The 23360-nt window shown below is 47.2% G+C and overlaps 1 protein-coding gene across 3 annotated transcripts in view; it reads right to left on the reverse strand.

Annotated features, from left to right (window-relative positions):
- Window positions 1-23360, reverse strand: part of dlgap1b (discs, large homolog-associated protein 1b) — a 75752-nt gene that overhangs the window by 12844 nt on the left and 39548 nt on the right. For 2 of the 3 annotated variants that reach the window (XM_084033450.1, XM_084033452.1), the window contains exons 3-6: window positions 20972-22112; window positions 19293-19507; window positions 15827-16004; window positions 13508-13766 (exon numbers count right to left, since the gene is read on the reverse strand). In XM_084033450.1, the coding sequence (XP_083889576.1) occupies window positions 13508-13766; window positions 15827-16004; window positions 19293-19507; window positions 20972-22051 (1732 nt within the window). In that variant the 5' untranslated portion in view covers window positions 22052-22112. The remainder of the gene's footprint in view (window positions 1-13507; window positions 13767-15826; window positions 16005-19292; window positions 19508-20971; window positions 22113-23360) is intronic. The other variant, XM_084033451.1, reaches the window with a different exon arrangement.

The raw sequence follows: 23360 nt of genomic DNA on the forward strand, positions 1-23360 counted from the left end.
GGGTTGCTCACCGAGCGGGCCGAGGGCTTTAAGAGCAGGCTGAAAACCCCCCGTGCGGAGTGACACATCGCATGTACCGGCAGTGAAACCACGGGCAACTGTTACAAGCCGTGGCATACCTAAAAACAGAATCACGTCTGTGGGGGGGGGATGAGTTAGTCATTGAATCAAGCCGGCTTTGTGACTGACCGGTCTACATAAATAAGGTAAAGATAGAGTTAAAAGCAGAGTGTGATTGGTTGCTAAGTGGATCATACAGCCCACTCCGGCGAGCGTATGCTACACTAAAAATACCCACAACAACACTGCTGTGTTGCCACCACACTGTCTCCAAGTGCTAAACACAGCTCCCTGATAAAAAAACACGACAGACTGTCCACAAGAACTGGAAGTCCGTGGCGTTTGTGGCCGAGTACAGGATGAAATAAGCCCGGGGAGTAATGGACTCTGGGACGGAAATGAGCAAACACACAACAAGACAAGGGGGCTGACAGACGCACACACGCGGGGGAATCGGCGGGGCTGAAACACAATGCCGGTGTCATGTCATTACATGAAGGATCACTGCTCGCTGCAGCTGCTATTTACATATAAATGCAGCATGAATGTGGTCAAAAGTTCACTTCTTCTTTTTTTCCGCGGTTTGCATGCGACAAGCACTCTGGGGATTAACTCCGAGGAGGCGAGGGAGCCAGCGCTCGATTCATAAAATGACTGGGCACGAAAAAAGGAACAGGAAAACTGGCTGCCGTTAACAAGCGTTTGAGTTTACTCTTCCAGGAATGCCGTGAAACATCAGCGTCGGGTGTTGTTTCACAGTCCTGGGTTTTTTTTTTTCTTCATCCCCCCCCCCCTCCACATTCCTTCCTCCTTTTCCCCCCGTTTGACGTTCTTTGTCCTGACCACTTGCACATGGAGGGGAAAGGAGACACTGGCAGGCTTAATCCACTGCCAGAGGCATGCTAAAGCCATCTGGGCCCAAAACCAAACGTAAGGCCTTCTTGCGTCTCCTATATGAGTGCAGGGAGGGGGGGGGGGGAGATGGAAAGTTAAGAGAAAGAAAGAGGAAAATGAGAGAAAAGGGGGGTTGGGTTGAGAAAAGGTAGGAGGTACAAGAGGGGCTAAGGGGGGGATTTGGAACAAGAACCAGGCTACACTGACGCATACTGTCTTTTGTGGTCTCCAGTCCTGACCCCGTGACCCTATACATCCTGTTGGAGGGGTGGAGGGGAAGACGAGATGGCAGCTATAGGCCCCGGCTGCATGTGTGTGCAGACAGCACGCGTCGGGGGGAAATATGGAGATCCTCAGACTGGATGCTGCAGATGCTCTATCTGTCCCTCAGGTGTGATTTCTCGCACCCCTCTCCCCTCTCTCCCTCCTTACGTGTTGACATCCACTCCCTGCAGAAATCTTGTGTTGGGGGGGGGGAGGAACAATAGCCTCTCCAACATTCCCACTCTCCTGCCGAGAGCTCTCGTTTGTCTCCTGCATTCCTTTCCCCATTCATCTCTTTCTCTCCTGGATAGAACTTTACACGGGGGAGGGGTCCGAGTATAGCATCTTAAAAAAAAAAAAACCCTGAGTGGAGTCAGTACCCCTTGAACGCAACCCTCCCTCCTCCCCGTTTCCACCCCGTTTTACTTGGTTAGTGAAGCAGCAAAGCTCAAAGAAAGGGAGGAGAAAGAGGAGATGCATTCTTTCTCTCCCTCTCGCTGTCTCTCAGTGTGTACCGGGGGTGAGTTGTGGCTTATTTTTAATGACTGGTTAAAAAAATAAAAAAGGGGGGGAGGGAGGGAGGGAGGGCTGGGTCTCTTCCCCACCGGCTGCTTGCACACAGGCTCAGTCACTCAGACACACACACACAAACACACACTCGCATTACTGTAGCCGAGTCTGGGACTTTCACAGAGAAGTCTTTAATTTGCGCTGGGGCCTGGCCTCCCACACTGCACAGCCCAAACCACCCACTTACAGCCATGCACCATTCCTCGGAGCCGCTCCAACACACTCCCTCCTCTCCCCGAGCAGCGAAAGCAACATGTACCACGCAATTTAGCTGTCAAGCAAAGTCTAAAAAAAAAAAAAATGGCAACATTCTGTCAAAAGAAAAAAAGCATGTTTCGTCTTTACGCCTCTTGAAGATTTAACTTTCTTTATTTTGTATTAACCCAGAGCTTAAGAGTTTGCGGGCCCTGCCTTGCCCAGCTTTACATGCAGGAGCCACGAGGATCATCCACAGTAAACACTGAGGAAATCCTTTCAGGGCTTTGCTCTTCCTTTGCTCCTTCTGATGCCAAAACACAGACAGGAAGAGCAACAAGGGAGGAGTGGGGACGCCCCCCCTCCCCCCCTACCTGACAGGGCTGTCCACCTGAGCAGACACGCCAAATGTGTCTGTTTACATCTTGACATTCGGAAAGGTAATCCTCAAAGTAAGATTCCTTTTTTTTTTAGCAGGAAGCCGTTGTGTGTGTTCTTTCTGCAGAGTAAATGGAGGGGGCAGCAGGGGTCCGATGCCGCAGCCATTCTTTGTGTTTGCCCCGTCAGCTCCTCCCTGCGCCCCCAAACGGAGAGCAGGGAGGACAGAAACGAATGACATTCTCTTCCTGTGTCAAAAGATACCCAAACGCCACTCTTCCTCCCCAAACGGCCACAATCAAAGCATTCCGGGGGCCGTAACAATTAAGTCGTAAGCAAACACGAGCACCTAACAGCCGCTCACAAAAAGCTTATAAGTCCTGATGGATTCTATTGACTTTTCATCCTGCTTCGGAGCATGTCCCGGCAGGAAATCCCTGTTGATTCAGGTTCGTCGAAACGCACACCGATTTGCCCCTCCGCTTGATAACATGATATGGTAATTTCTGCACAAAATATTCAGCAAGTGCCTACAGGTGCAATTCATGTGAATGGGTTACTTAGGTTACGATCACACTGCACCAGAGCGTCATGTTACGCATTATCGGGAGGCCACACACACGAATGTGACTGGCCGACATGCGTCAAAGCAGCTGAGGCTATGATGACATCTAGTGATGGGTTTCATATTGCAGGTGAAGGATGCAGGAACAGGAATTCCAAGTCAATTTGGCAATCAGACGCGCTAGAATTAAGAGCACCACATATCCAGCAGGAAAATCAAACATTTAACTGTGATTCAAAGGTGGAATGACTGGAAGTAAAGATGTAAAACACACTCAAACTAAATTCAGTCCCTCCTCATCTGTTCATCTGACGACTAACACCATTAAAAGTGACATTGAGGCGTATAAAAAGGGGGATTCTGGGTGTTTTGGCCTCGCGTCAGTGAGACAGCGACAGTGCAAGTTCCCACTGGCTTGCATTCTCAGACAGTCGTGACAGGACGAAGTAATTACGGAGCGGCTGACACAACCAGCATAGTTGGGATTTATCTCCTCCAGGAAGAGAGATAGCCAAATCACAGTTTACCCACATCGAGGCAGGAAAAAAACACAAAAAAACACCCAGTGAGGGCTTGATCCCGCAGCTGCAGAACGGGCCAAGCCACACACACACACACACACACACTTTGACACCGAGAAGTCACGTGCATGCACACGGCACAACTCTTTCCTCCTTTATACTCCACATGTAGGATGTGTGTGTGTCGCCACATGCCTCAACCCGGCCCTCGTTTCCTGTCAAACACACCTCCTGGAAACCATCAAAGCTGCGTGGATGACAGCATCTCGCAGGTGTGTGAGCGCGGGAGAGCGTCGGAGAGACAGATGAACACCGGAGCACCGTTTCATTTACGCCCCGCTCTTTGAATAATAATTCCACCTTAGAGGATGGCGGCTTTGATCCGCTGACATACAGGTGTATTTCACATGCAGTGGCATACGCTGCTAAGGCAGGGGCTTATCTGTCCCTGTAATTAACGCCAGAGCAACTATCTGTGTGTGTGTCAGGAGGGATTGATGGAGCTCAAAGGAGCATTCCTCCTCAGTGAGCATTGTTTGATCTCCCATGTCTCTCAGGCACATATACATCAAGCAGAGTGTGAACGTCTGTCACAAATCCAAGGGCAGAAGGGATCTCACACTCTGATCGCTCATTTCCTCTCTGCCTCTGCCTCCTCCTTTCCTTCTATTCCTGTCTTTTGGACACTGGAACTCACTGTGTGTCTAAAATAGCGTCTGACAGCAATACCACAAGATGAAACTTGTGATTTGCCCCACATACTGGGACCCACTGCTGTGGTGAGACATCAGGAGGAGAGCTGGGTTTATTCGACAACTAAGGGTGAAGCGCCATCTAGTGGTGATGAACCAAAAGTGAAAAAGAGAAACTTTAACATTAAATCTGGTTTAACGATGTTACAAATCAAAAAATCACATTGAATGGAAAAAGCAGGCTGCTATTTGGTCTTCTAACTTGGTAATTTGCTTTTCTGATGCCCACAAACATGCAGCAGTTGGAATTACATTGTTAAATGTGCTGTTGATCATTTTCAAGTCACAATATTTTACGTTTCTGAAGAAATTTCAAACGTCGAGTGATATTTTACCACTAAACTGGACAGTCATCTCACTGATAAAGAGAGTGAGTTTGGAACCAAGCAATATTTCAGTGACGTACAAACAGAAATCTGATTTTTTAAACATAAATTATGAGTTGATTATTCACATATAAAACATTTAATTTAGCCAATAACAAAGCCGGGGAGATGAAGAAAAAAAGAGGATAGAAGGATAAATGTGAGCTTTCACCATGTTTTTTCTAAAGCTGAAATTGTGCACACAAACATGTAATATGACAATATTAATATAATGTTAAAATTGCTGCATTTCTTTTGGTTTTGTATATATTTTACCCTGACATCTCGTTATATTTGGATGTTTGATTTTGATGGTTGAAGCGGTGCCTTGTAATCCCATGAGGTAAATGTTTTGACATGACATCACAATAAAAGCTACACTAACTAGAAAAATACAAACGTGTGAGCATTGCATCAGATACATAAACAACATCAAACGGGCTCAACTGTCATCTTTCCTATTATTTTTTGATCCCATTGCTTTTGTGAATCAGGATTTCTTTTCCTGCTGTTACCATCTAGTTTCCTTCTTATGCTCATATTTATCTACGTTTTCAGCTGAGAATCATCTGAAAGCTTGTCTGTTTCTTACAAATACTTAATATTATTGGATGACTGTGGGGTTTTTTTGTAATGCAGAGGCTCCTCTTTATCTCTGTGCTTCTGTAATGTGTATTACAATAAATCTGGAGTTAATTTGGCCCACAGCAGAGAGGAATTAAGAGGTTGATGGAAGTTGAATCACTAGGAAGTGAGAGGAAACGTTCGATACTCAGGGACATTAAGAGAAATACATTGAGCACGGCCAGGATGACTGTGTTTACGAGTTTCCTGTCAGCACATCTCCTCCCAGAGTTCCTGTAAACGTGGACGCCTCATACCTCCAGGTGAAAGCGCCTGCCTTTCCCTCGGCGAGAACTTCACAAGCTTTAACTTTAACGCGATAATTGCTTCTCACGAGAAGTGGCGACAGACAGCGGCTGAAGTCTTAGCGCCTGTTAAAAAGTGAGAGTTGCTGGGAAGAGAATATGGCCAGAGACTCGGGGGAGTGTCCTCTGTCTCACTTTAATAAAGTCCTGCTGAAATGAAGTGAGAAAAGGGGAGAGCGAGGAGGTGATACTGTAAGCTGTGACTGACTCTGTTAGTCCCTGTAGTCGCACAACAACAAACCTGAGACGACTGACACACTTTACAGGCTGCTGTCCGACCTCGCCGACCCACTCATAAACCACATCTTCAGCTCAGCATGGAGCTTATAATATCCTACAGATATGACCCACTGCATCTAACAGCTTCCACACAACATAACTCGATATCTAGTAGAAATGCAGCTGTTTGGATTCTTTCATTATGAGTGTGAGAAAATAGCTGGGTGGGTCCGACATTCAGATGTCAAAATAGCAGCAATGAATGGTATTTAATCAGGGTTAGTAATCAGTTACATGGTTATGTTGACATATTAAATAAGTTTAAGATTTTTAATAGCAATTAAAGAAAGATTTTATGTTAATTAGTGAGCTTTAGAGGTGTTTTTTGTGTCCAAACACGCAGTTTATGCAGATATGAGAGTGTGGAATCAATTATCTAAGTTTTTCCTAAAATGTGGAACATACATTACAGCAGTTTTATCATTTTTAATTGCAGAAACCACAAATTCAACCTGCATATAGCTGTTTTTCTCCACCGTTTGATACAGTTCCACATAAGGACGTCAAGCCGGAAGGTAAAATGTTACTTAACGCGTTCCCTTTTGTCCTGAAAAAACGTAATCAAGCGATGACTCTGCTCTTTACCCGGGGAACAGTCATTCCTGAAACCGTTTACAAGTCTTATCAGTCTAAATGCCAACGCACTGAAACAGCTTGCACTTCAAAGCACGCGCTTGTGCAACTGTGCCCTCGGGACAAACATTTCTCCATGAATTTTGAGTCTGATGAGTCAGACCAATTTGTGAAGGAAACTGAGGCAAACTAATGATCCCACCGGGTGAAATAGGTACAGCAAAGACACAAGCAATGTGATTCAAATGTGGAAGAGTTAGTCACAGTAGCTGGTACAAACAGATGTAACATATACTATTTAACGTGCAGTGGTTTTATTTACAGCTGAGCCTTCCTTTCCTCTGTGAATTACATGATACCAATGACATGACTATCGCCTATGTGGGTCCCCGGAGTGTGTGTGTGTGTGTGTGTGTGTGAGATTAACGGGGTCTTGGAGCCTCGTCCGAAAATAGAAAGCGGAAAGCCGGTAAGTGAGCGGGGCAGGCAGCATAGCTGGCATCAGTGGCGGGAAAGGCGTGTCCATGACTCAGTGAAACACAGATGGCCGGTTGGAGACGTGCTCGTCTGTCACACAGTGAGGCGTTTTTTTTGGGGGGGAGGGGCTTCTCCATCGACCGTAGCAGGCCCTGACCTGGTGAGCAGCACCAGTGATCTCTTTTCCCAAAAGGCCTTGCGGGGCTCAGTATCTCCCGGCCCTCAGGATGATCACTGGATCCTGAGATGAACCCCTTTGAACCCCAGTTCCATGGGGGGCCCCCCCAACCCGAGTCTGACCTAAATAACTAGACCCTGCAGAGGCGTGTGTGTGTGTGTGTGTGTTGTGATGCTGAGCCAGGCGTTGCTCTGTGATGCAGGCCACACCTGTCGCCCCCCTCCCTGTCAGAGATATGCTACCGAAATAGAGCGGGAGCTGGAAGGTGTTCAACATTCCCGGGGCATCATGAGGGGGGGAGGAGGGCAAGCAGCATGGAGGTTAATCTCAGTGTGCTCACATGGCGACCAGTTAGGGAGGGGAAACCAGCTGCAGAGGCTCTGGGAGATAGCAGAACATGTATTTAACAGCAGTGTGAAGAGCTGCTCAGCCACGGCCAAGACATGTAACCAAAAACACTCCATCACAATCAAACTCTAAATTATTCATATTACATATTTTTCTTTTTCCATTGTTATTCTCATTTAAGATGAACAACTTCATCCATTTTTCATGTGAAGCATGAATAAGCAGAAAGAAGCGTGTTGTGGATGCTGATACATTCAGAGTCAAGCTACTCACAACGAACACGCTTTCCGGTCACAAATTTCAAAGTAAAAGGTCGGTGACGCACTTTCATTGGTACAGCTTGTCGTTTTTGACCTAACGTTCCATTGTTGTTTTCCTGTACACGTCGTTAATTATATTTAACATGACGTGCTACAAAGCCAACCGTCGAGTCATGTCGCCCCTTCCCCCCCAGACAAAAATAAGCTTTTATTTTGAAGGCTGCATAAGATAACTTCCTGGCCGCTGACTCGCGTGGCGCAGCCCGCCACCGGTCACCTCACCTCACCTCCCAGTCAAACAGCAGAGAAACACCGCAGCAGCAGCAGCAGCAGCGTTTACTTACCGAGGCGGATCCAGGAGTCCCGCACGGCGAGCAGCGCGCGGTACAAACACTCGAGTAACGTCATGGAGCCGCGAGCCACGGAGTCGGGATGAGATGACACGACGAGTCCTCGCTCCCTCTTTCCCTTCCTCACTCTGACGATATTGGACCTCATGTCAGGATGTGGACGCCCCCCCCCCCACCCCTCCTCGCACGCGCGCTATAACTGACTGGGGTGGGACCGTCCCGTTAATCCAGATCACTTTCCCGTTTTTAAAATAACTATTAGGATGGATTAGAATTACATTAAACTGAAATACACTGAAAGGAAAAATGAAACATGATGGAAATATTTGAGAAAACACCATAAAGATGCTTTTAATCCATAACACATTTTTTTCTCCATAATTGGAGTTGCTCATAAAGAGAACCCTACCATAACATACATTTTTTACTAGCCACATTTTTAAGAAAAATCTTATGTGATACATTTTATTTTTTACATTTTTCTGAACCGAAACATATATCATTTTATAACAATACTTTTTTTTTTATTTCATTGTTTTGCATCCAATAGTGCAATTCTAAGATATTTAGTCTCAAATACAAAATTTGTATTAAAATAAAGTTTAAAATATTAATAAAATATTAAAATACAACCGGAACTACAACTTCATTCTCACTAAATATAAATAAATACAATGTTCACAAAACTATAGAAGATGAGGTGATAAATTCAGAAAGTGTACTTACTGCCACCTTGTGGTTTAGTAAAGCGTGGTGCAGTTTTTTTCATAATAAGGTGAATTTATTTAGTGAAGGGTTGCTATTGGATACGTTGTTTATTAATCTCTTATTTAACTTAACAGGGATTGATGGGGTTATGATCTTCTTGTAGATCTGTATCTAAATCATTTTTCTCTTGTTATTAACTTAATCAACAACAGCGGATAGATTACATAGAAAAATGCACCCGGATGGATGACCTTTCTGACCTCTGAACTCAGACACAACAGGCAAGCAGATGGTCAAATCCAGTGGCGCAAAAAGTGGATATGCACTATATGCGGCACCTGGTGCTGTCTGGTCAAATAAATACACAGTCGTTAGCAATACTGGATTCACAGGATGTTTGTATTACGATGATGATTATCCTTAGATATCGAAATATAAAACAGACAAAAAATCCAAAAGAAATTATATGAATTTTTATTTATTTATTTGATTTTGATTTTTTTATATTCATGTTTATACCATATAAAAATGTATAGCTATGTTAGGCCTACAGTGGCTGATATACTTTAAAATAAACCTTTATTATTCAAAGTACATGATGTCCGACACACAGTAAGTGTCTGCGGCAGCGTGGAGGACCTGACGCTGCTATGGGGGCCTTTCACCTGAAGTTCTCCTCAAGACCACTTTATACACACAGGGAACCCTTGAGCAGCAATTTTCTTTATGCTTCTTATACCACATGAGTCATCCTGACATGTGGAAAACAAGCGTTGGGCATTGCGTGGGCCGGGTGAGGGCCCCTGAAGGTGTGAAGGGAGATCTGGACTTTAAATCTCCAGACTTTAGCGGACACTTATATTTAGCATGCTGAGAAAACCCAAAGATACTTATTCACTTATTCCTGCATGCTCTCTCTCGGAAACAGAAGTGTTGGAAAAGCGCCAGCGATGGCAGCGATTGTTGTTAATTGGGTCAAGCTGTCTGCTGGTTTTTACGTTCCACCCACTCACAGAGCTCTAACTGCAGGGAGGAGAGGGCAGAGGTGCCGTGCTGTGCTGCACCGAGCCCCTGGGGGCAGTGTTGCACAGGCTTTACTTCAACCTGCAGTACTGTACATGTGTTTAGAGCTGGGAATACACAGTGATGTCAGTGCAGATGTACAGTACCATAATAATGGTAGTGTTGCACACTGAATATGTCATATTGAAAAATGAATTACAAATGTAAAAAAATGATTTAAATATCAGTAGATTTCCTGATTTGAAGATGAATAAATAGATAAGCAAATTGTTTCTTGCTTGGCTCAAATGATAAATACAAGGTCGTCCATAAAGTTGGAATAATTTGTCCTTTATAGCACCAAACAAATGTTATGCATTAAGTGCAATAAGTGTGCAAATGCTTCTTTTTTTTAATCATCATTCGTGCTACACACCTAATAGAAAAAAAGAGCTGCGTCACAAGAACTAAATGAAGATGTGGCGTTTCCACTGAGCGTTCGACGCGACCATCAGCAAAGTGAGAGACGAGCATGCCCCCAATGCTTACTTAAGGAATGCTTTATTGAGCGCGACGCCTCCGTTTGGGGCACGTAGGAAAACCCACAGCCATTAAATTAAACATTGTCCTGTTAGCCTATTACGGGAGCCGGCAGGGGGGGGGGTGGGGGCAATCTCCTGAAAAATAGATGCCGGGTAATTGACAGCAGGTCAGCGGAGCCAGGGGAGCTGGAGGGCGAGAAGCAGAAACTGTGGCACATTTCCCAGACTTGAGATCTGTGTGTATACTCTTTCTAATTGAAGGTCAATTCGTCTTCCCAGCGGAAACAACAGGTTGATTTGCCAAAAACACCTAACCGCTGTTTGTTGTGGAAAAGGCAGAAAGGAGGGAGGGAGGGTTGATCGAGCTGAAAGAGGCCAAGGCAGCGAGAGACAAGAAAAAAAAAACACAGAGCAAAGGAAGCGATGAATACGACGCGGGGTTGGAGGAGCCGGAGCTTAGAGGCAGTTAAATCCTCACATTAACCGATTGCTATGGATTTTCTCCGAGCTGTAAAAGAGGATCTGCTCCAGATTGTGTTAAACTGATCCAAAGGAGCCGATGTGAAGGACAGCACGCCTGTCCAGCAGTAGTAGGAAGTGTGTGTGTGTGTGTGTGTGTGTTAGTGAGCACGGAGGAAGGCACTAGCAGCCACAGCCACTTGACGTTCAAAGAGAAGAGATCAAAGAACAGCCCTTTACTTCGGTCTCCTTCCTCAGGATTAAAACCATCATCAATAATAATGGGCTGGAGCGGCGCAGTGGGGCCAACTGGAGAGGAAGCTGATAGGTCTCTCACCTGTGTGTGTGTGTGTGTGTGTGTGTGTGTGTGTGTGTGTGTGTGTGTGTGTGTGTGTGTGTGTGTAAGTGTGTGTGTGTGTGTTATATCCTGCAGCCTGAACCGTCCGTCTGAAGCATCATGCAATATTCACCACAACAACATCTTCACTTCTCACGTCGGCCTCCCAGAAGATTCCCTGTGAAATGTATGAGTGCAGGCGTGGACGCGTTTTGTGCGTGTGCATGTGTGTGTGTGTGTGTGTGTGTGTGTGTGTGTGTGTGTGTGTGTGTGTGTGTGTGTGTGTGTGTGTGCATGCGAGCTTCTTCCTGCATCAATGATGGAACAACAGCAAAGAAAAAAAACCTGTGTGAACGTTTACTTGGCAGGAAGTCGGAGTGGCGTTATGTGAAGGCTAGGTTAAATAGCAAAGAAATGTCTGTAAAATGCTATTCAAGCTGATACAAAATCTATTTTTCAAGTTTGCTATTCAGGCACGTCTATATATTTTGATGTTGTGAGAAAAGGGCAGTTCAAGAGGTACTTCATACTGGTGCCCTGCCCATCATATTATATCGTCAACGAGGCTTCAAATATGCGGAAGAAGAGCTGGAGCAAATTAATTAGTCTAAATGTATAGTTTGCATTCCCAGTGCACCTTTAAACATTTAAAAAAATGCACAAAACTTCACATTAAAGATAAATATAAAATAATCAGCTTAATCTTCGAACCCCCGGAGGGGAAAAAAGCAGCTTTTCAACGAGCGCTAACGAATGATAAGTGGTGTTAATTAAAGGGTCTGACATCAGCTGCGATCCCTGTATTCCACACACTGCAGGAGTCAGGAAAAACTGCAATGACGTGGCATGACTGTAGCGGTAGTGCACGTGTTTGGAGAGCGAGGCGGGTAACACGTAGACGGAGATGTGTTCCTTCCCCTCTCCAGCGTCTCCAGGAGGAGAACCAGGAGAAGGGAGCTAATTAATTACAGTGACTGACGACTCCGCGGTGGAGATCGTAGCAGGTGATGAATCGCGCGGTTGTACAACTATGACAGTAATCTGAGGCAATCCCCCCACCATCACTACCAACCGCTCTCCCCGTTGCCTCATAATATATCACTCGAGCCCCACTCCGCTGTCACGCTTGTTTTGAGCCTCGGCTGCAGCCAATCAGAGAGAGGCAGACGGAAGCGGCGGCATATTGTCGGATTATAAACCACCATATCTCCACTCTGTCCTTCCACAACGTTGGATATATGGACGTTCATTAAGCTGTGAAGCTGCAGACCACCTGAGGAGGGTTTAAAGGTGTGATCTTAACGTTCTCTGCAAACGATTACAGATCAAGACAGTTCCATCGACAAGGAGTGTGAGAGACATGAGAGGTTTCCCGTGCAGCAGCAGTATATATGCAGCTGTCTGACTGGAAAAAGCAGAGTTTAGTCCCTCCAACACCTCACCTGATAGATGGTCTTCATTATCTCCCTCTTCCTCCGGGGAAGGAGCTCCGAATGTCCCTCTCTTGATCTTATCAGTCTCCTCTTACGGATCAATAACTACCACCACCACACAACGGAACAATCAGCCCAATCCTCTATCGCCCTTAATTGTGTTGTCCCCCCCCCCCCGAATCGTCAATAGATGTGAAATGATAAAATAACGGGACGCAACTTCACATTTGGACCAATTTCATTAACTAGAGGAATAAATGATGGCGTCGGATGAGGTCAGCCGCGGCGAGCCTTAAACGGCATTAAACAAATGTTTGCTCAGAATCAATTTCGAGCCTCTTGAATCGACTGGATGTGTTGGAGCCTTTCTTCCCATTTGCAGTAAATGTGTTTGATTAGCTGACTGTAACCTCGGCGAGGTTTTGGGGGGGGGGGGGGGGGGGGGACGCTGTCTTGTAATTGGCATAATTAAAAAGAAACGGAGGAGAAAAGGCAAGCGTGCACCGGGGGGGGGGGAGGTGACTCAACGTGCACGAGGCGAGGGAGCGGCGTTTTGGAATCCGTGGCGGGAAAAAACACACAGAAGCACCCCAGTGCTGGGTGCCAGCGCCACTCAGCATCAATACTGCATGCGGTAATGCTGGAAAGCAAAGCGCTCCAGACCATGAGGCACACAAGAGGGCTAAAATAAGACCCGGCAGCACAGCGAGCTTTACGGCTCCAATAAGCTCTTATGTGGGAATAACAGTTCCGCATTCATCAAATTGTATCTGGAGGAGAGAAAGTGGGTCAGATGGATAATAATGCGGAGGGTTTGCAAACCGAATGTACTCCCCCGGTCAGCTGACCCAGGTAACGTTTTCCTTTATGACAAATCGGACTTGATGATGCTTAAAGGATCCTTATAGAAGGATGAATCTCCCTACATGCTAACTGCGCTAATAAATCATTTATTTTGATGCTGTTGAGGCTGTCGCACATCTATATTACATCCCTTTCTATGCACATGTATCATGTATAATGCACTACGGATGATGTATGTTCACCCATGAGTACATGAGTCCTGACCTGTGCTGCTCTGGATGGTCCTGACGGTGGTGGTGGTGGTACGCGGGGGCGAGTTGGTCCTCCTGATGCCCACCGCCACGCCGCCCTCCTGCTCCTCCTCCGAGCAGCCCTTCTCGATGGCGCGCACGTAGCTGTGGCTCCGCACGCGGAAGCAGCCGGCCATGGGCAGGTCCAAGGCGTCCACCGCCTGCGACTCCATCTCGCTGAACACGGACTCGCACACCGCCTCGATCTGGCCGTTGACCTCCACCTCGCTCACCTGAGGAAGAGGGGGGAGACAGACGCGACACATACAGTACACGCACACGCACACGCCCAAGCACATTAAAGTGAAAAATAGAAAATGCACAGGTGTACCTGAGTGTAGTGCCATATAGAGAAGACGGGACAATGTATTACAGAAGCAAATAGCCAGAGAATCATGTCTCTGCAGCAAGATTCAATGTCACAAAGCTATTTCACTGATTAAAGCGTCACCAGGCAGGAGTTTTATGTCCAAAGCACACTTTGGGTGCTCTAATAGAAGGCAGTGTTCCAGTGTTCACATTATTTGAGGCAGGCTGATACACGATATTTGCCAAAAATAAATTGTTTGCTGTCGATACAGAGAAAAACAAATATCTGAGCGGTCGAATAAAAAACCTCTCACTGACAAAAGTTCTCCTGCTTCAAATTCATTATTAAAAAAAAAAAGCAATCAGACTATGAATATTGCAGGGAACAATTTTCCCAGCAGTCAAACAGCAGGTGTCACATGACATAATTGCTGATGTTTGAGTTCAAACTGGTCAAATATGTACCTCCACACCTGCCTTGTGAAGCTTTAAAGTCATACACGGAAATGTAGGTGGAAAAAAGAAAATATTGTAGAAAAATAAAAGAACATTCAGGGAGTGCAGAGGGGGAGGAAACACTGTAGGACACAGCTTCAAAGGGGGCCGTACAGCCGAGTGAAACACTACAAGTGTTGTTATTAAAAGGTGAGCATTAGGAGATATCAAAGCCGGACTACCGGGAGATGAGACGCCAGGAAATCTAACTACACCGGCGTCATCAGCGAGTGCAGTTTGGATTTCAAAACAGGGTCTAATGCACACACACACGCACACACACACACACACAGAAAGCTCTCGCTACGGACTGGTGAGATGAGTGTGTGTTAGAGATTCGGGTTGTGTGAGGGCAGATGACATGAAGCTCCATTCCATTCCTCGACTTGTTCAGAAACCCCCAAAAACAAAGCCTAGGAATGGGATGTGGCCCGGGACTAAGGACTACGGTCGGGGTGCGTGTCAGTGGAGAGAGTGTGTACAGTCAGACAAGTGTGAGTATAAACTGTAGAGCTTGGAGTCAGAAAGGTTAGTGGGCCTCGATTCAATCCACTGATGTCAGCTCACGCTGCACACGAGAGGTCAAACATGAGAGTGCGTGAGTGAGATGGAGAGCCGACCAGCACCTCTTTTATCCAGTGCCATTTCTTTTTTGCAGATGCCAGGTCCAGTGTGTCACTCCCCCCCCCCTCCCCTCCCCAGGACGGCTCCATGCCAGGACTTGAAGGGACGTCTCAAGGGGTCCATCATTCAGCCAATGAGGCAAAGTGTTGCCCCTGGGCTTTGGAAGGGAAGTACATATCGCCTGTTACCCCGGGCGAAAAAAAAAAGGTAAGCTAAGCTCCGCTGTCACTCCGAATAAAGAGCACGAAGCCGCGCTCGGAAATCCAAAACGACTAACATCATGTTCCAGCAGCAGCCGCGATAATAACGAGCCCTCCGCCGTCGACTGTTTCCCGGCCAATCCTTCGACAACCATCAAATGCCCGTCTTCATTTGGAACCAATCCCGTTTTCAATTATTCAGGAAACTCACACGGTCGCATGTTAATTCTCGGTTTTCATCTCTTTACGTAGCAGATGCCAAATTGAAGATGGAAGACAACCATTTTTCTTTTGCGTGTCATTTTGCATCACAAAGTATGCCGAGGCAGAAGGAGCGTATTAGGGTAAAAGGAGGGGACTGAAGGGGGGGGGGGGGTTCTGCATGCCCTCCTGTTTAATTAGCCAACGCGAATACGCCTGTAATCATCTGAGCTCCAGAAAACAGCACACAGACGGATACACTAATTGGGAGATTGGGGGGTTTCGTACTGTTCAGACTTTGCCGGATGGTGACCTGATTGTTAATTCGGGCCTCAGAATAAAGCTACGGATGGGATTTCCTCCCCCCTGCACGACCTTATTGGACATAGCGGTGGAGGTACAATGGGAGGGGGGTATAAGGGCTGAAGGCAAGGAGAGGCACGGGGCCCCTGGGTGCCACTAACCTGGCTGATGGTGCTCATGGCTCTCATGTAGCTCTCATTTCGTGAGCGGAATTTAGGCGAGGCCAGCAGCCCTGCCGGGTCCAAGCTGTCCAGACTCCTATTGATGGAAACCTCACTCACCGCCCGCAGGTAGCTGTGACTCCGGATCTGCAGTTTGGGAGAGTGCTCTGTGGAGATCCTGCACCGGGAGAAGGAAAGGAGCAGAAAAGGATAAAAAAAAAGAGATATAGAGGGGAAAGAAGGGGAACGAGAAGAGAGTAAGAGAAGGTATTTGCAGAAGTACTCGAAGCCGAAGATACGGATCAATCCACGATTGCTTCAGGAGAGACTCTTATCTAATCAACGAGCCAGGACTATTGAGAAACACTCGCAGTAGCTTAGGTCCGTCCTTGAAGCACCTTGTTCTAAAACACTTAACGGTGAATACATATTCCAGGAGAGGGGAGGGGTCACGTGTGTGTAAGTGTACTTAATCCAGCGACTTTCACGTTAAAACACAGACACACACACATCCCCACCTCCAAGGAAGATGAATAGGTGTCTCGTTAGCTCTCACCTGCCTCCAATCTGAACGCTCAGCATGTATCTGGCCTACGTGTGTGTGTGTGTGTGTGTAGGTTATGTAGCAGTCGGATGCCAGCTAAACAATTCATTAATCAGGGGAAATGAAAACCTAAAAAGCTGACTCGCTTTCTTTCCTTGATGAACATCGTGGCCTAGTAAACCGCCTTCCAACGAGAGAGAAAATGATGAGAACATCTATTCTCGAGTCAACTGTGAGGAGTACGATCCAATAACCCCCTTTATTTCACTCCTTTTCTTATGTTCACTTGGGAGTTTAGAAGAGAAAAAACATGTATAAACACACACACACACACACATTTCTTATGACTCTCTGCCTCCAGGTCAGGTCTCCTTTAATTATGTATTCCCTCCTTAAAATAGAGTTTGGTTACCGCAGCACAGCAAACTAGATTACTCATTCTCGGCTGGAAGAAAGAAAAGGAAGAGGACAGATCAACTATCAGATAACGCTTGCTAATCTTGAAATACTTCTCCGTGAACCCGGAGCATCCTCCAGGTTTTTTTTTAAATCTACTTAAAGCCGCCACATCAAAGCATTTCGGTGGTTACTCCACAATTGCCAGCTCGTTAAATCAACAGCTCATTCTATTTTAATGGGAGGGTTTCCCTTCCCTTGATAACACCGCGCTCCTAATGGCTATTTAAGTTTGATCATAATTTCTCGCGGCGGTTGAGAAACGAGGAGGTGCATCAATCAGTTTCTTTTTTTTAAATCTATATATACTTCATCCACTGTAGTCTGCGTGCGATGCGCAGAGGGATCGAGTCAAGGAGGAATCTACCCCGCACCATTATCTCTACCCACATCTCCTCTTGATTTCCCTGCGGGGCTGATTATCGGCAGCACAGACGACGTCTTTTGTGGCAACTTGAATGGCAGACCCGGCCTGTAGTACCACCTAAAGGGGGGGAGAAGTTCATCCTCTAACAGTCGTGGATCAGGTGTGGCGAAACCTGTTGATTTCTACTGCATCACCAAGTGTTCATGTACTCCTGGATCTTTTCTTGCTTCACTAATCTTTCCCGTCAGTCGGTTCCTTCTGCCTCCTCAGTTTCTCTATTTCCTCCATTTCCTTTCTTCCTTCTCGTCCCCCTTCCCCTCCCCTCAGTCACAGAATAATAGTCTACGGAGCGATGATTACGGTTGGAGGGATGGAAGGACAGAAAGACAGAGATGTGATTACTGCAACCCATTATTTTTGGATGTCTGTTCTCGCTGAGGCACGGGGAAAAAAAAATAAACATGATCAAATCTAGGCGAGGAATAAATGAATTTGCGGCAAAAAAAAAGAAAAAAAAGAAAGTCGACTGTTAGCGGCCGAGGGGGACTAGAAAGGATGTCATTTTCTCCTGAGCTCGTTTGTCTGCCGGGGAATAATCCCAGCCGTTTAAATGCATGCTTCATCTGCGCCGTGCCTTTTAATAAAAGGAGGAAGGTCAGCATTGAGAGTAAACAAATCACACAACTTCTCAGGGGCAGTTCTTCACGAGTCAAGGACGCGATGGCCGGGGAACGGAGCTCGGGAAACATATGGAGCAACAAAGCTGATTATTGAATCACGGCGGAGTGCAAAACACGGATTCGGTGCCAGCTCCCATAATGCACAGTGTGAAAACAAGACGTCAGCTGCTCCCTCCTCGTTCTCTATCTCCGACGTGCAGCACTGCGGCTTTGCTCGGTTCCACCGGGTCCCATCAGATGATGATGGCATTCCCGGGGCCAAATTCAAGTCATTAGTGGGCCCCAAGCTGCGCCACATGCACTTACATAAGGTTGTGTGTGTGTGTGTGTGTAACCAGTAACAATGACTGAGCACCCACTGGTGTTCTCCTCATCTCTGTATATTACACAGATAATCAGTCACAGCCCTCGTGTTCCCGATTCTTGGAGTGTGTCCAGCTTTCACGACGACTCCTGTTCACTAATGAAAACTAGTGAAAGGATACGTGTCGTCGTGATAAATCAGAGGGCATTCCCGATGTAGTACTCTTTAGTTTTTCCCATTTTTGTCTCATTTTAATTTCGAGGCAAAATTAAAAAATGAGCACAGCTAAATATTTGCATGCATGTTTCTTGCACACATGGACTTTGTTCAGCAAAATTCACTGAGAAAAAGAACTACATTTGTATGAAACCAGGAATCCACAATTAATTAATCATGTATTACATTCTTCAGTAATTCTGAAATTTGAATCTCCTATTCCTTCAGCCACTGAGCTCCTCGTGTCGCCTCAAGTTAACTTATACTTAACCAAGAACGATGCCGTTAGCTTGGCGCGTTTCAAGACAGAAGTCTTCTTGATGGACTCTAACATCGCTGAAAACTTCATGAGCTCACGCTGTCAAATAGTCTGCGGTTGAGCAGGGATTGCCTTATGCAACGAGAAATAACTGGGAGAATCTTTACACGTCTGTCTTTAACCTCAGATCTTTTAAAAAAGAAAGAAAAAATATCTCTTGCATGTTCTCAACCCACAATGCATTTCTGAAGAGACTTCAGTACGCCAACGGGCATCGTGCGTTCTCAACTGTTCGATGTGTTGCCATTGTAGAGGCCGGCTATGTGTCTGAGTTGTAAACACAGAACAGGTGATTAAGTTGTGTGCTGTTGGGCAGCAACCGACCTCATTCATCTCCACTGTTTGTCTACTTTTTTTTAATTTTCCTTTCATTCCCTTTATCTCTTCTGATGTAGTGAACCTGCACAGTGAACACTTGAACATAGTGTTGAGGAGCGAGGAACGTAGACACACTCAGACATAGTAGAAGAGTTTTTTTTTGGTCTATTGGTGGAAAGAAAGTAGGCAATTTGACATGTTGGGCCCTGGAAGTTGTGATATTTTTCATATTTAACAGACAAACAGCTCCTAACGGACTCACTTGAGCGTGGTCATCTCTGTGAGCGACGGCTGCGTGGCCTTCAGGTAGCTGGCTCGCCGCGCCTGGACCTTGGGCGAGGGTTTGGGGCTGCAGTCCGAGTCGCCGCTGTCTTCCTCCGCCATGGCCTTGATGTAGCTGCCGCTGCGCATCCGCCGGCACGGGATCTCGTCGTCCTTCCCCAGCGGAGAAAAGCCGCTCCAGTCGTCCTGAGGCACCTGAGTTGAGGTGAAGTGGAAGAGGGCAAAAGGTCATGAGAGCTCATACAGACGTACTTACACGTGAATAAAAGCAAGGTCGCAACACTTTCTACTACCTCCGTGCCTTAACTGATTCAATAGTAACTGTAGCGACGCAGGCTGGATCATACCATAAGCATGCGGGGGCCGGGGGCCTTCTTTTTGGCATCTGTTTTTGACAAAATGTTGCGGTAGCCTGGCCTCTGCATGCTCTCCTGACTTTTCACACACACTAATGAAGGTCAAACAAAAATCTACCATCTCTAATCTAAAAGAGAGAGAGAGAGAGAGAGTCAAAGACAGATGACATGGAGAGAGAGAGGGAAAACAAAGGGGGTTTTGTTCAGCAGAACCAATGCAAGTCCCAGTGTGAGTGGCTGTCCAGGGGAACCGTCTCTGAAGTGAAAGAAATGAGAAGCCGAGAATCATTCAACGGACTGGTGCGTAGCTAGGAAACCGGGCGGGCTTTGATGGCTGTGGAAACTACAGACTGTGGCACCATGGGAAAGGCTGAGATCGCGATGACGTCAGAATAATTTATTGTTTTCGAGAGTCGTGCTTTTTAATCCCATTACCCTCACGGCAACATATTTAACACGTTGAGTGACTGTGAACATCAAACCCGGATTACGGGGGTTCCAACCCGGCAGGTGAAGCGTATGGCACGTCTTGTTTTAAGGATTTCAAACGTCTGCAGACTAACTTGTCAGGCTGAAAGCCTGTTTTCCCCCCTTCTGTCTCCCTTTCAAGAAGAAAAGGCGACGGCTCTTTTAGGCCGGGAGAAATGTTGCCGCACCGCGGTGACAACATCCTTCCTTGATCTGCTCGCTCCGTTTGCCAGGCTGTTAACATGCAAGACCACACAGAACTTTCACTCCGTCTTTTATGCTCCCTCACTCTTGCTTTCTTACTTTCCCCCCCTCCTCCGTCACTTACTCTCTTTTCACTCCCAACCTCCCCTCTATTCTCCCTGCCTCGTCTCTCCTCTGGCTTGTATTTGAAACTCATCCCAATTTGAAGAAATGTATGCAATCTTAGTACACCAGCACAGTCTAAAGTCTATTTGAATTTTTGCCATTAATGCTCTGAAAACAGATTAAATTGGTGTTTCTGGTCTGCTTTCCTGTGCTGTAAAAAAAAAAAAAAATGCTGAATCAGGGTGCTTGGATATGAACCAGACCTGTTACACAATTTATATCAAATCAATTATCTCTCTAAATATAGAGGCTAAATACGCTATCTGAGGGCGGCGTGACATTTACTGTGCAGTACAGAAATAATAACATCACTTACACACACACACACACACACACACACACACACACACACACACACACACACACACACACACACACACACACACACACACACACACACACACACACACACACACACACACACACACACACACACACACACACACACACACAGCATGATATCTACCTGTAGGAAGTGGCAGGTGCGTCCCTGCTCGGCCTTCACCAGAGCTTTATCGAGGTTGACTGAAGCCTTCTGGTAGACCTCTCTCGCTCTGCTCACCGTCAGAGTGGACGACCACGAGCTCTTCTTCAGCTGCACCTGGCCGTCGAGGGCCCCCGCCAGCGGCACGCCCACGCCCATGCCGCCGCCGCCGGAGCACGTCGAGCACTTCACGTCGTTGTTGCTGCGTGACGTCTTGAGGGAGTGGGCGCTGATGGTGTTGTAGGACTCCATGAAGTACTGCGACTGGGATTTGTCCGGGCGGCGCCCCATGGTCATGACCCCCGAGGGCAGGCCCCCGCCGCTGCCCCCGTGGTGGTGGTGATGGTGGTAGAGGCACATCTCCCGGTCCAGCGTGTCGTCCGAGCTCCAGTAGCCCGAGATGGCGCTGCGCATTTTGGGCTCCGACTTGGAGCGGTCTTTGCTCTTGCTGCGCTTGCTGTGCTTCAGGGTGCCGGAGGACGACGGCGGGTCGTCGGGACTGGATTTGCTGCCGTTCATCCTTCCGGCCCCTCCTCCGCCGGCCCCAGAGGGCCCCTCCAGGGAGTGGGACTTGGTGAACAGCTTCTGGACGGAGTGAACCAGGTGGCGGATCCGACCGGGGCTGTCGCTGCGCTGGTGCTCCACGGCGGTGCGCTTGTACTGCAGCGTGTGGTAGCCTTCACGCCGAACCGGCGCCTGGCGCTCAAACTGCTCCAGCAGGTTAGGAGGGATGCGGTTGTTGTTCCCGCCGCCTGGTCCACTCCCCTTACCGCTCCCCGGCGGCCCTGTGTAAGGCACCACAGGGCCACACTCCTCCTTCAGCTCATGATTGGAGCTGTAATGTCTGCGGGGGAAGGTGCAGACGGTGAGGTCGGGGTAGGCGCCGCACTCCGCCTGGAAGGAGTTGCGCTGGTTGTAGCAGGTGTGGTCGGCGGCGTGAGCCTCCCCGGTGTTGAGGAAGTAGGAGCGGCGGTCCGAGTGGCCCAGGGTCATGGAGTCGTAGGAGGGGTCGCAGGTCACCGCGTGGTGACTGCGGCTGCCGGACAGACCTTTCATCGTCATGGTGGCCGAGTCACATCCAAACCGCTGCCGTGGGAAGTCTGCACGGGCCCCGAAACGAGCTCTGCAAAGAAACACACAGCCGTGAGGAAGAAACAAACAAACAAGAGACAGAATTATAAATATCTCATATTTGCATACACTCAAAGCACGTCGGCATCGGCTCTCATTTGAAGATGTTGTTTGGCACTCCTTCACGGATGAGCAAACGGGATGTTGACGAGACTTGGACCCTTTTTATTTTTGTCCTTCAAAACTTTAAAAAAGGAGAATCACTAAATATAGCCGTCACTTGGCATGTGGTCGCCGACCATCACAAATCTGTCCCCAAGCTTCCACCTCTCTGTTCTCTCTCCGGTAGGTTTCATTAAAAATGTGACAGGGATGAAGGAAAACGGAGGGAAACAAAGGAGGAAGGGGTATCAGGAAGAGTTCAAGTCTATTTCCAGCTGGAGCGCTTTGTTCAAGGGTGCCGTTAGAAATGACAAATTGGTGATGGGAATGCGGAGCTTCTGCAGAGATGATGTAACATAAAGTATTGGGAAAAAGTGCATTTATTTCCTGTTTTATACCACACCTGCTCGTGCACACATTCACCCCCCCACCCACTAACAACAAATGATCACAGCCCGATCCCACATGTTTCCCGCTCTACCTCTAGTCCCCCTCTAAGGGCAAACTAATTGGCCAGTAAAACCCAGCCGACAGCTCCTGGGCCGGTCGAGGCAAGCGGCAATAAACGACCTTTCCCTTACACGGTGACATGAAAACAATGGCATCCATCAGGGCTCTTAAACCTGCCTTCCCTTACCCATCTGGGGGGGTTCGCGGCCGGCTAAGCGCTGAACCCGCGCCGCTTTCAATGGACCGGAGGAGAAGCTAACGAGACGGTAATAAGAAGCCCACGCAAAAACCCCGGTGTAGCAACTGTGACAGCGGTGTGGCTGAGCCTGCGAGGGGAATTCATTACTGCGATTTATAATGCACTACCAAAGGCCACTGTGGTAAATAAAAAATAAATTAAAAAAATGGAGGAGGAGGGGGGGGAAACAAAGGAACCGAGGGAATGACATATCATGTCAGCTCTTTACATAACCGGAGGATGCTGTGGAGGCCACATGCAGGATGTGTTCATACGTATGAATATAGAGTGAGTCAGATCTATTAATTTATTAGACGTGGCTATAAACTGGATGCTGCTTTAATTGAAAAATTGGGGAATTATTCATCCTTCAAATCACTCTGGGAGAGAATTAAGCCAATATATTATATTATTCTAGAGAAAATGGGAAAAATCAACCCCCATCTACAA

This window comes from Eutrigla gurnardus (assembly GCF_963514095.1).
Source record: "Eutrigla gurnardus genome assembly, chromosome: 18".
In the NCBI taxonomy this organism is placed as follows: domain Eukaryota; kingdom Metazoa; phylum Chordata; class Actinopteri; order Perciformes; family Triglidae; genus Eutrigla; species Eutrigla gurnardus.